We start from the raw sequence: 13,772 nt of genomic DNA, 5'->3' as shown, positions 1-13,772 counted from the left end.
CGAACACGAATTCAATCATGCACAGGGAAAATCTCTTACACACTGATGATTCTCTATTTGGTCTCCAAATGGAGCAGATGTGTGAGGAACGAGCTCCGTCTTCGACGGGGCAGGAGCTGCTACAGCGGGCACCCAAGCCAAAAAATCAAAGGAGAAAGAAGAGAGGAGCGGATCCTTGAACTGGTCTTTCTGAGGACCATTGCGGAACGGGGCTATCCAGATCACCAAGCTCTTCTTCAGACGAAGAGATGGACATACCTGAAGGAAATAAAGAAGTCGTGACCCAGCAACCCAAGGTGGATGATGTTCAAACATCGGAAAACCAAGATCAATCCCCGCGGCCTATCTCACCATCTTCTATTCAAGTCTTGGAGGAATTCATTTACCACAACTATATGGACATCATCCAAGCCATCACCACGAGGAATACCATGGGAATCTGGGCCCAAGCACTCAGATGCCATAAAGAGGAGACAGAAGAGTACCGGCAGATGCGGTCTAAAGTTGGCAGGGTGAGTGCAATCCTGAATTCACTTCTAATTAAGTAGGGATTCCCCTTTTTAAGCTCCTTGCGAGCATTAACGAAGTAAATAAGATCTGTCAAAAATTTAAAGACGTTAATGCAACCTCAGAAAGTAATGAATTGAAAATTCAGAATGCAAAAGCAAACCAAACGCCTAAGCGTAAAATTAATATAGAAAAAATGAATAGAAATGAAATTAATGCTCAAAAAGTAAATAATAAGAGAACCGCAGACGAAGATGGGTTTATAGCTCCAGCTGCTCATCTCGTCAGAAAAGTTAAAAACTTAAAAATCAATGAAGAAGGAAAAAGTATTAAAATTCAAACCCAACTAGAAGGAATCGAAGAGGTTGCGTTAGATGACGAGGTTGATGCTGACCAGGCACCTGCACAACCAAAACGAAGGAGAGTACCGCCCTTCTTCGTTACCTTACCCCTAGACCTGACTTTGAAGTTATGCTTAACATCTGTAGATTATAGGCCCCTTCATTAAAATCCAGCATGAGCAGTAAGTTTTTAAAGTTAACTGTTGAAACTGAGGAGGAGCACTGAAGCCTTTCTCGCCTCCTTGAAGCTCAGGGTTGCTGAGTTCAAAACCTTTATGCTTAAAACTGACAGGCCCATAAAGGTGGTAATTCGAGGACTTCCCTCCTGCACTCCTATTGAGGAAATTAAAGAGGAATTACAAAGCGAAGGCCCCTCAGGGGCTCACCTACTATAGGTGAGTACGGGTGTCCCAATCCCAACCTACCCAGGGATCTTTACTCCCTTTATGTTTACTCTCCACTGCGCCTTCTGCTGTCTCCTTTTTTCTTCTTTCCCTCGAGGGTAAACGAGGGAACTTTCCATGAGAAGCTGTCGCCGCTCTGTTTGCTTCCTGCTTCTCATGGACAGCAAATACCCCCACTCGTTTGCCGCGCGTGGCGACCCATTAGACGCACGATGCACTGTGGTCCCCAGTGTATCAATCGGCCGGTAGCTTGCAACCTGAGTTACTAGTCTGCTAGGGATCAAGCGAAGGGGTTACTCCTTGGGCTTGGTGTTAAGGGTGGTCACTGTCCCCGGGGGTAACTCCGAGCGTATAGGTTCCGGCTAGCACCAAGGTAAGCGCCGAGGCTGGGAATTGCCAGAGCCGGTGGCTGCCTTCCCTTACTCCCTTAAGTGGGCAACAAAATGTTTCTACCTTTTCAACAGTACCTAATTTTTCAACCCTTTTCATTATCAAAAGATCATCTGCTACTAATAATACATTTCATTCTGTCTCTCCGTTTCTTTTTGAAAGAGGTATAACTGGCAATATTGGTGAAGTTAAAAGTACTAAAAAACTTCGACATGGTGATTTGCTGGTCGGAGTACAATCTCGTAAACAATCTGTACAAATTAGGAAATTAAAATCATTGGAAAATATACCAGGTGTTGTTTCTCCACATTCTTCACTGAATTCCTCCAAAGGTGTCATTTCCTGTGGGGGAGCTATTCAATGTACCGATAGATGAAATAACTAAAGAGTTGAAAGGACAAGGGGTTAGCCAAGTACGGCGTATATCTATACGGAGAGATGGCCAGCTCCTAAATACCAAACATCTGGTTCTTACTTTTAGTTTCAACAAATTACCAGAGTACATTAAGGTGGGGTACATGCGCCTGTTGGTTCGACCATATATACCGAATCCGCTTCGTTGTTTTAAGTGCCAACGGTTCGGATATTCAAGAACTTCTTGCCGAGGGACACCAACTTGCGCCCGCTGTGCAGAAATAGGTCACGATAGTTCGGAATGCACATCTAGGGAGAAATGCTTTAATTGTCAAGGTACACATACTTCCTTTTCTCGAAACTGTCCAGCATGGCAGTTAGAAAAAACAATAAATAGTACAAAAATTAAGAAACAAATTTCTTACTCCGAAGATCGTAAACTTGTAAAATCTCAAACTCCTGTATCTGGTACCAGCTACTCTTTTATGATCAAAAAACCACCTGCAACTGATCTTATTCAAAACAAAAGAAACAATATACTTACTAATAATACTCCCGAATCCGCTATTGTAACGTCATTGCCAGTAGATCTCAATAGTAATAATGTTAATTAGCCAACTGGTCATGAACATGAAACGTTTCATGTCCCATCTAATGAAATGTCACAGGACCTGAATAAATTTAAAACTATCACTTATAAGAAAAAATATTTAAAAGATCACAAGCAAAATTCAGAAAATATATCATATTCTAAATTCTGGAAGACTTCACCTCGACAAGTCTCCCAATCTATGCGAGTCTCAAATTTGAGCTCTTCCATTAATTCTAAATCAGCCGATAAAATGGATGAAGCCAACTCTGAGCTTGAATTCATGACCACAAATAAACCCAGCCCAAACACTGACAGCGAAATAGAATCGGATAATGCAATAGAATACAACCCTCATGAAACAATTGACGAAACACCACTTGCTGCGGAACCTTCTACCGATTCCATCACGGTTGATAAATCTGTTTTTAAACAAATTCCCCAAGAGTGTCAAGTTAAATGGATTAATCTTAAAATTTTTTACAGTGAACCTTCAAGTACCCCTATACATAGCAAATACTTGAAAAAACACCGAATCAAAAGATTGCAATGAATTTGTTTCTTTTCACTTCGCTTTGTAATTTATTGTACCTATTTTAATGTTATGGGAGATGCATTTTCACCTTTTAAATTTCATCGATATTTTAATCTTTTAACATTTTTGGAAAAGGTTTCTTTACGGGATGTAATTCGCATTTTTATAAATGCTGATACTATTCATTATTGGATATCTTTCGTTTTATCACGAGAAATTATAAATTTAAACTGACTGAATTGTACGTGACATTTTTAATACCATTTGTCTGGCACAGTATAGCCATATTTGGCTCTTGCGCCATTAAATCTCAAAATACCAATACCAAAGGGAAGGCTTTACAGTTGTTAGTATCACTCAACTGTCAAACTTCCAAACTAAGTCACCAATGCCATTATTTTATGTGCAAATCGCAAATGGCCCTCTATCTGAAACTGTCTACACTCTGACTGAAATGTTTGGCACGAAAATTTCAGTAGGGGTAATACAGAGGTAAGAAGGGGCCCTCACAATGCTGGCGGTGTCAGGGATACTTTCACAGTTCTGAAGCATGCAAGCTTCCCGTGAAATGTGTCAAATGTGCAGGACCTCATAGGGCTGAAGAATGTCCTTTAGTCTTTGAGGATAAATTAAAATGTGCAAACTGTGCAGGTGACCATGAAGCGAACTGGCGCCAGTGCCCAGGTTTCCCTAAATGCGGTGGACGAAATCTCGCCACCAGTAAATCCCCCCCCCCAAAAAAAATCAAACAAACCGATCCATTTGGGATCCCCCCCAGGACGCATCGATCTCAAAAAAAATTACAGAAAAATAGATGAAAAAGTGTCGTTTGCCAGTATGCTATCAAATGCAGAAGAATTTCCCTCGTTAGATACACCAGCGAAGAGGGAACCTGTTTCCTCATTTGTAGTTGATTCTATTCCAAAACAGTCGGTCCCAGTGGATGCAACTAATTCCAAAATTTTTACCGACATATTTTCTGGATTAGCTACCCTAATGAGAGAAGATTGGTGTGATCCACCTCTTCTACTCCAAGCCTTTAGAAAGGCTTTACCAGCAATTCGTGCTGCATCCCACGGTGCTGATATGGCGTATTTTCTTTTCGAACAATACGTCAGTCTTAGTAACTGTCCCCAACATTAACATTCAATTGTTACAACTCAGTTAACATGCATAATCTTAAAGTTTGCACCTGGAATGCAAATAGCTTGCGTCCCAGGATCGCTGAAGTAAGAGATTTTATTTTAGAGCAAAATCTTGATGTGTTATTGGTTCAAGAGACCCTACTCCCCCTGGAGTGCACACCCCTAATCGCTAATTACCGGATTTATAAAAATGATAGATCCGGAGATAGAAATAATTTTCTGCGCCTTTCAGGAGGTACTTGTATTTATGTGAAATCAATAATTGAACATCACTTCCCACTCCCGTTTTAGAGAGGATGGACGCGACAATTATTGAGGTTAAATTAGGAAATCTCCCCCCTCTCAAAATTGTGTCAGCATATGTTCGATCTGGGAGTTCGACTATGTTCCCTCTGGAGGATTTGAAAAAACTTAAATTTAGGTCCAAACGTCATCATTGCGGGCGATATGAACGCAGATCATATCGCTTGGAATAACTATAAAACAACGAGATATGGAAGTCAATTATTTAATTTTATAACAACGCAGGACGGAATCAATGTTTTGGTGCCCCACTCTCCAACCCACATTAATGAAGTTAACCCTAATGATTCCATCTTAGATTTCGCAATATTAAAGCGAATTCCTTTTCACTCTCAAATTAGAGTGCTAAATTATTTAGATTCAGAGATCACCTTCCAGTAGTTTTGACTTTTAATACTGGAACCTTTTTACTAAATTCACCAGCACAATTCTCCACCAACTGGGAGAACTTTCGGCATATTTTAAATTCGAACCCCTTCCCCCCTTCAAAATTAATAGCAGTGATGACGTAGAATTTGCAGTTGGTAATCTAGGAAAAATTCTAACGGAGGCACTCGCAGAAGCCTCAAAACCAAAATTTAATAAACCTTCAGAGAAGCTTCCTTTAGAAATCCAAAACAAAATTAAACTGCGAAATTACCTGAGAAGACTTTGGCAACGTTCTTACGATCCTCAAGTGAGAACGGAACTTCGCAGAACCCAGAATGAGATAAGGGTGCTGTATACACGCCACCTACAATTTTCAAACGTAATGTTGTCCTATGGAGAAATATTTTAAGTCTATTAAGTTTGCTATTGCGGTTTCTTTCTTATGAAGTCAACTGCAATCAGTAGAAGGAATAAAAACACAGGTTTCTGCCAAACGAATTTTTTCTCGGACTTCTCAAAGTATTTTTAAATATTTATTAAAAGTCGCAAAACTTCAACTTCGCACATTTAAACAATTCTATAAAATTTTTTATCGTAAATGAAATAAAATAAAAATAGCAACATCAGTATTGGTATCTTCTTTCCGATGCATATTTTTTTTAATGTGTAAAAGCAGTATTTTAGTCCTAAAATTGGAAAAATAATTTTCACTCCCCTCCAATGCCCCTTTAACTCCTCCCATTCGCGGAGAAATACACTATAAACCCATCCTTTACAATCTGATTGATTGTCACTTTTATTATCTGGTCTTCACTAGGTCTTAAAATCTCCCCCTCAGCATTATCTTCTTTCTGCCTTACTTTCTTTATATTTTGTTTACCATCACAGCTGTGGTCTTCATAATCCATCTGCGAATGCTACCGCATCCTTGGAAACAAATTTAGTGGACTATTTTTAAGTGTATGATTATATCTATGTTGCATATATAATTAAATATAATTGCATTATATAATTTGCAAATCGTTTATTTTTCTTGCTCACATGTTTGAAATATTGAGGGGAAATTAACTGAATATGGATTATCGAAGAGGTTCAAAGGCAAGATTGTTCCCGTCGGCAAATAGGAAAAAGCGAACGGGACAAAACTTAGCCGAATGGAGAGAAAAGTAAGTATAATTCTTTGATAAGTTTAAATTTAAAACAGAACCTTAGTTGTTATTTAGTTAGACAAACAAAATAATTTTGAACTCTTTTTAAAAAAATTATTTTTCCTAAAAAGAATAATTTTTTTTTGCTGTAAATCAAAACTGTATAAAAATTGTATTTATCAGCATTTTGATAGAAAAAATTTAACAAGCAGAGGGTTCAGGAAAGTAGTGACCTAAAAATGATCCAAATTCAGAAAAAGTTTACTTAATTTTTTTTATAATTATCTACAGAGTATTATATCAGATTTTAGTGGAGAAGCACAAATAATCAACATTATTTTTTACAGTTTTAATTTTTCAACGACGATTTTTATTATCGTAAGTAAAAATAATCAATTTTAAATTTTTGCAGCTTGTATTAATGCATGAATCTTGAGTGACTTATACACAAATACAAGCTATTGTAAAAATTAACGAGTATTCAATTTTTTAATGATAATATAAGTCAATATTTCGCATTTGTTATCAATAATTTTCACAAGAAATGGTTTGATAACATTGAAAATAAATAAATGCTTTAAGTTATATAAATTAAGGAAATCCAAAATATTGCGGGTTTTAAATATATATAATTCTTTAAAGTAGTATGGCGTCGCGAAATGCAATTTAAGATCAACTGATATCACTAATTTTATGCTATTTCATATTTGTAGAATTAAAATGATGTGTATAGCCAATAGAATTTAAAATTGCATTAAAAAATGTGAATTATGTACAATATAAAGCTGCCATGAAATTTTTCAGAATGAAAGCCAAGCGAATATGTTTGGAAAAAACATCTCCAGGCTGAAACTCTGTGTGTTTCCAGTTCAAAATCATCAAACATCGATATAACTCTCATTGGAAGAAGAATAATTGATGTAGGATATTTTTTCAGCAGACTTCGTCAAATAGACAATCACGGACCCTTTAATTGCTCTTTAGCAAATATGATAGTCGTATCTGAAATAAGAAAAGGATTACGATCTGGTATTGAACTAAAGTGTAGCATGTGTTTTCTCACAGAAATTATTTGGTCTGAAAACCCAGATTCACGCAAAATGCCTGTAAATACTGCCGCTGTTTCGGGTATCATGGCTACGGGCGGAGGATATTCAAATCTAGAAGATATTCTCTCGGCCCAGGATATTCCGTCCATGACTTCACGCACTTCCCAAAAGGAGCACTACCGCATTTCGACAGCCTGGGAAGAAACAGCCACAAAAGAAATGCACAGTGCAGCAACGGAGGAGAAACGTCTGGCGATAGAGGCTGCTGAAATAGATTCAGATACTCTTTTGACAGTAGTTGCTGACGGTTGCTGGGCAAAAACATCATACAGGACTAGGGATTGCAATACCGGACCAAAATTTCAATACCGGTATTCGGTATTTTTTAGATCTTAATACCGGGATCCCGGTTTTAATACCGGTATTAGAAATTTTAGAAAAAGAAAGAAAACAAGGTGTTTCTTTGTTTTATTTGCCAGTTTTATAAGAGAGTGTAAATATCACAAAAAATAATATGGAACTTATAAATTATAACAGTATATAAAGAATCACAAAAAAGAAAAGGAACAACTTATTTATTTAAATCACAAAAAAAGTGTAAATATCACTATTCAGTCTGTGGTACTATTACAAATTTTTGAAATGTGATCTTAAAACAACATGATGCATCAATTGTACTGTCATTAAAGCTGAAAAGTAATTTTGTGTAAAAATTACCAGCTGTCGAAAACGCTCTTTCGGCATCTACGCTAGTTGGTGATATTGTTAGCAATACGCGATATACTTTTTCCAAGTATTTACCTCTTAATCCCTCATCTTCAAATAAATCAGTTTCTCGTCGGATGGTTTTGGATATAGCTGATTTCTGTATTGTATTTTGGTTCGTTGAATTTTTAATATTTATCTCTAATTCTAATTTTTGTTCAAGAGACAATTCCTTTTCACGATCGACATTAGTGTCATCATAATCTTCGATAACTGAACCGAATTCTTCTGAATGTGGATAGGTTTGTGGGTAAAAAATTGTAAGAAAATTTACTATAAACTTAATCAGATTTGAATTGATTATTTTCTTTTCTTCTTTTTCATTTTCATTTTTAAAATCATTATAATTATGTAAATACCATAAGACATTTTCTATTTCGGTATGTCCTTCTTCTGTGCGATTTTTCAATGTAATATATAATTCTTCGGATAGTGATGTGTGCTGTCCTTTCATGATTGCAACATGAAATTTATTGTTGCATTATAGGTTAATAAATTAAAATCTCTCCGACATAATGCCTCTATAGTCAGTTTTATTGGAAGTAGAGCTGATATAGTTCTGGATATTAATTCGAATTCACTGTCTGAAAAATTAATTTGCAGGCTTAAGTCGATTATTGCTTTGTGGATTGGATTTCTAAATTTCAAAAACTGTTCCATCATTAGGAGTAAACTGTTCCAACGTGTCTTAGAATCTATTATTAACATATATTCTGTTTTATTTTCAGTTAGTATATATTTTTGTAATATGGCATTTTTTGTAGGGGAAGGTTTAAATATCTTAACAATTTTTCGAACTTTATAAATTATAGGAAGCCATTCTTGATGGGTTAATATTTCCTCCTCATTAGCAATATCGTCTTCAACAATTACATTGTCATTATCTTCATTGTCAATATCACTCTCACTCTTACTCTCTTCAATGTCGGAATTCGAAGTTTCTATATCCACAATATTTGGATTCTTCTGTTCTTTATTTTTTTGGTATAATACATCTATTACTCCTAATTGAATTCCATGTGCATAGCACAACTGCTGATTTGCACCAATCAACTTTCCAAATTTTTTCATAACTGTTGCACCATTAGTCGTTATGGATACAATGTCTTCTTTCAGGGATAATCCATGTTTCGCTAATTTAGATTTAAGCAATTAATTAAGCCATTAATTAGTTAATTAATTTCGCCCGTTAGGGAGACATAAAAACTAAATCGTATACTATTTTGCTATGTTGGCGATCCCTGAACATATAGTGGAGACAATTTAAAAAATTTGTAGTAAATACCGAAAAACCGGTATTTAAATTTGTGAATACCGGTATTACGAAATTGTAAAATGACTCAAAATACCGGTATTTGGTATCCCGGTATACCGGTATTGCAATCCCTATACAGGACAAATTATTCATCTCTATCCGGAGCGGTATGTAATGCAATTATCACTTACTCTTTTTGCAAAAATATGAAGAGTAGATATTTTATTAAAATCCGTTTGAATGCTTTAATATTATAGAAAATTTGATTTCTGATAAAATTAGGTTCTAATTCTGGAAAATATAATTGCATTATTATTATTATTTTAACCTTTTATCTTCATTATCTTAATCTTTTTCTTCATTTGACAACATTAACTAATCCTATTGTTAACTATTAGTTTGAAATGAAGATTATTACTAATAATAGATTACTTTTGAAATAGGATGCGAAGAAAGCTAAAGCCATTAATTTCACTGATGCATGTTACTAAAATATTTGCTTAGAGCAATTATTTATTTTTTTTATCCTGAAATAAAGGAAAATGTATTTAAAGCGTATAAACGTCTGATATAATTGCTTCATAAGAAATGCACGTTTTTTCCCAATAATGATGAATATTACCGAAAGGATTGCTCCAAGTATGTAATTAAATATTTAAACAATAAAAATAATTATATAGTTATTAAATATAAATATTTTAACAGTTTTGTATTTCTCAAAATATTTGCTTAGAGCAATTATTTATTTTTTTTATCCTGAAATAAAGGAAAATGTATTTAAAGCGTATAAACGTCTGATATAATTGCTTCATAAGAAATGCACGTTTTTTCCCAATAATGATGAATATTACCGAAAGGATTGCTCCAAGTATGTAATTAAATATTTAAACAATAAAAATAATTATATAGTTATTAAATATAAATATTTTAACAGTTTTGTATTTCTCAAGCGCAATATATTGAAAAGCTTATTTTAAAGGCATAAGTACAATACGAGCATTAAAAAGTAAACGAAACCGAAATTATATTTATCTAAATTGAAATAGAGAACACTACTGATATTTCTGCCTAAATTATTTTATATTAGTGGAAATATTTCATAACAAGGTTGTAAAACTATTTCCAATGCGTTTATTTATTCGCTATGTCTTACTAGTTTTTAAATGTTACCCCTTCCAGTTAAAATTACAAGAATGATATATATGTTACCGTGAAAGTGTGAAATCCGTTATTTTATAGAATACCTAGTTATTCCATGAAATAACTGATCGTGTCCGTTAAAGTATAAAACTCTCTTTATTTCATGGTTTAACTAGTTATTTCATAGAATAACGATCTGCAGCCCGTTAAAGTCTAAAATAATCTATATCATATATCTCGCACGACAAATACATTTACCTTCCACCCCTACTGCATTTATGTTTTTGTTTGTTTGTTTTAGAAATAAAAAATGTTTTTGTTTTAGAAATAATGTTCTTTGTAATTCCAAGTGTCATTTCAGTAATCCTTGTTGTAACAAATGATTTTAGGGTACGTTTCCATAAATACCATTTATACGCTGCATAAATTAAATAATTGCTTCTTTTTCATTTTAATTGTCCATCATCAGTTTAATTTCATTTTTGATAAATTGTTTATTTTACACTTTAACTGTCTCTCATTAGTTAATTTATAGTTATTTTACCTAGTTATTTCATAGAATAACTAGTTAAAGTGTCAAATTAATAACATATTACACACTTTAATGGACACGATCACTTATTTCATGGAATAACTAGGTATATTCTATGAAATAACTGCATTATATACTTTATCGGTAACATATATATATATTTTCAGGTGACCATCGTAGGATTTCGAACAAAGAAAGTCCTATACTTGGGTGTTCGAAACAAGTATTGCTCCGTCTGCTTCAGAGCAAATAAATTGAAAATACCACCGAACAATCATATATCTTATAAAAACTGGAATGGAAGCTCTTCGGGAATGAAGGCTGACATTATTAAAGAAGGATTCCAAAACAGTATTTCGATGTATGGTGTGAAATATGCAAAGCTCGTTGCAGACGGAGATATTAATGTTTACAAAATGATTTTAGATTCTAGACCTTACGATGAGTTCCAAGTGGAAAAAATAGAGTGTCACAACCATCTCTACAGGAACTTTTGTAATAAATTGAAAGACATTGCCAAAAATACAAAGTCTGGACCCATTGTCCATAAGAAGCTCCTGGAAAAAAACATTTTAAAAATGCGAAAGGCCGTATATAACGCTATTGCCTTTTATTCAAAATTTCCACCAAAAGACGGAGTGCAGAAATTGCAGAAGTGCATGATAAATGTTACGTATCACAAGCAATGCATAGAAGCATTTTGTAAGGAAGAAAAAAGAACTGAAAGAGATATGGGGGAGGATCTACGAAACAGTGGACTGCTTTTTACAGTAATGACTGCTATACAAAATTTTTCAATTGTTGCAAAATTTATTGGCGGGAAAAAATTAATTTCTGCCTTTGCAACAGTTACCAGGCTCGTTGTAATGGCGCAGTGATTTCACATAATTCCAGGATTTTGATGTTTTCCGTTCATAAAAACATGTACAATACAAGTCCTAGAATTTGTGTGAAATCTTTGGAAAGAAAAAGGCAAAAAGAGAAGGAGCAAAGAAAAGGAAAACTACGTAAATGTAGAAAAACTTTATTCAGAGATAAAGCTCGGAATAAAAGTTACGGGCCCAGTGCGGAAAAGCCTGATTTGGCGAAACTCCAGAACAGGAGTTTCGCCAAAAGCGAGAGCAAATGATAAAATCTCTTCAGTTATCTGATGCTGAAGCTGCATCCTTAGAAAGGGCAACGATTGAACAGAAAGGCTGTTCGTTGTGGAGAGAGGAGCGTCGGAAGCGACTAACGGCTTCTGATTTTGGAATCATTTGCTGCAGAAAAGAATCAACTAGTTGCGAAAATATGATTAAAAATAAATTATATTCACATTTTCTTTCTGCGGCTATGAAATACGGCCAAGAAAACGAGGTCAATGCTATTAGAGCCTTAGAAGAAAATTTTAATTTGAAAGTCGAATGTTGCGGTTTATTCGTAAACCCAGATTTTCCATATCTAGCTGCATCTCCGGATGGGCTAATTGGTGATGATGGGATTGTTGAAGTAAAATGCCCAGCATCCTGCAAAAATATTTCTTCAGATGAGGCAATAAAATCAAAAAAATTTCCATTCTGGAAATTAAACAAAGATGGAACAACAATTGTAAATAAAAACCATAAGTATTATTTTCAAGTGCAGGGCCAGCTGCATATTACACAAAGAAGCTTTTGTTTATTTGCAATGTGGACGGAGGAGGGGGAAAAAAAAAAAGAAAATAATTCGTGATCCAATATTTTGGCAACAAAAAATGGAGAAAAAATTGACCTTCTTTTATTTTGACTTTGTTGCCAGAACTTGTTGATCCCAGATATCCAAGATCGATGAAAATTCGGGATCCTTCTGCTATTATAGAAGCCCAAAAGCAAAAAAGGAGAAAACACAATAAGAATGTTTCGGAAGCTTTTTGTTCTCTGGTCACTTTTATAACTGTACTTTTTTTTGTATATAATTCGTTGCTATTTTGGCTGCGTTTTTTTTATCAATGTTTTATAGATTTGATATTGTACATAGCATTTATCTTATTTATATATTTTGCAATAAATGATAATAAATTTTATTCTAAATGGAAAAGTAATATTGATTTTATGTGAAAAATAATTACAGGAATTAAATTCATTTAAAGGGTGGTAAGATATAAGAAAATCTATATTCTCTTTTATTTACTAATATTTGAATATTCTCATATTTCTGAATACGTTTTCTTCAAAATCGCTATAATCTTTTCTCATAAAAGGAAATGTATGTGTATGTATGTATATTACATTTGTTCAATAAGCAATATCTTTATCAAAATTTTTTTTAAAAAACGTTTTTTTTTTTCTTCTTGTTAACGATTAATATAATTTAATAGCTTTATTTTATGTTTCTGGTTCTGATTTTGCTAATATTTATCAAGTTACGAGCAACTCCGTGCAAGTACTGCTAATTATATTAGTGGTTTGGGAGCTATTTTAGAAATCTTAAATAAAGCTTTTAGAGAAATTTTCACGCATCGTTATCATTAGATTAAAATTTCAACAACAACATGACAACAAAGTAATGTTTTTTTTTTTTAAATCTATATTAGCATTTATGTACCAATATATTTTACTATTGATCTTTCCTCCTATTCATGTATCTACATTGCTTATATTTGGATAATGAGAAAATAATTGTTTAATGGAACAAGGAAATGTCCTCAATGTAATAATGGATGTATAATGATCAATGTTAGTGAAATTAATTAATATTAGATGAGAATATTATCTGTAATGCTCATAAACAATGCTGAATGAGAAAGTTTTTGTATTAGTTGAACTTTAAATACTTTAATTTTTCAAGTTCCCATTTTAGTTGAGATTATTGAAAATTAGAAAGATGCCTTGCACAAAATGTGGAACAGTATAAGTTTTTTAAACTAGTAGTAAATGTTGCATGTCTATCGAATTTGAAGTTCAATATACACTTATGAGTAAGCGATCA

General features: G+C 33.9%; 1 protein-coding gene across 1 annotated transcript; it reads left to right on the top strand.

The window, feature by feature from the left end:
• The first annotated feature begins 248 nt into the window (after positions 1-248).
• LOC129975322 (uncharacterized) lies at positions 249-2,610 on the top strand. Its single transcript, XM_056088385.1, has 2 exons — positions 249-512; positions 1,975-2,610. Exons 1-2 carry the CDS (start codon positions 249-251, stop codon positions 2,608-2,610), a joined length of 900 nt encoding a protein of 299 aa, XP_055944360.1.
• Positions 2,611-13,772: the final 11,162 nt, after the last annotated feature.

Source organism: Argiope bruennichi, chromosome 7, assembly GCF_947563725.1.
Source record: "Argiope bruennichi chromosome 7, qqArgBrue1.1, whole genome shotgun sequence".
Classification (NCBI taxonomy): Eukaryota; Metazoa; Arthropoda; class Arachnida; order Araneae; family Araneidae; genus Argiope; species Argiope bruennichi.
Note: the sequence above shows the minus strand (reverse complement) of the source record. Positions and strands in the feature narration are given on the sequence as shown.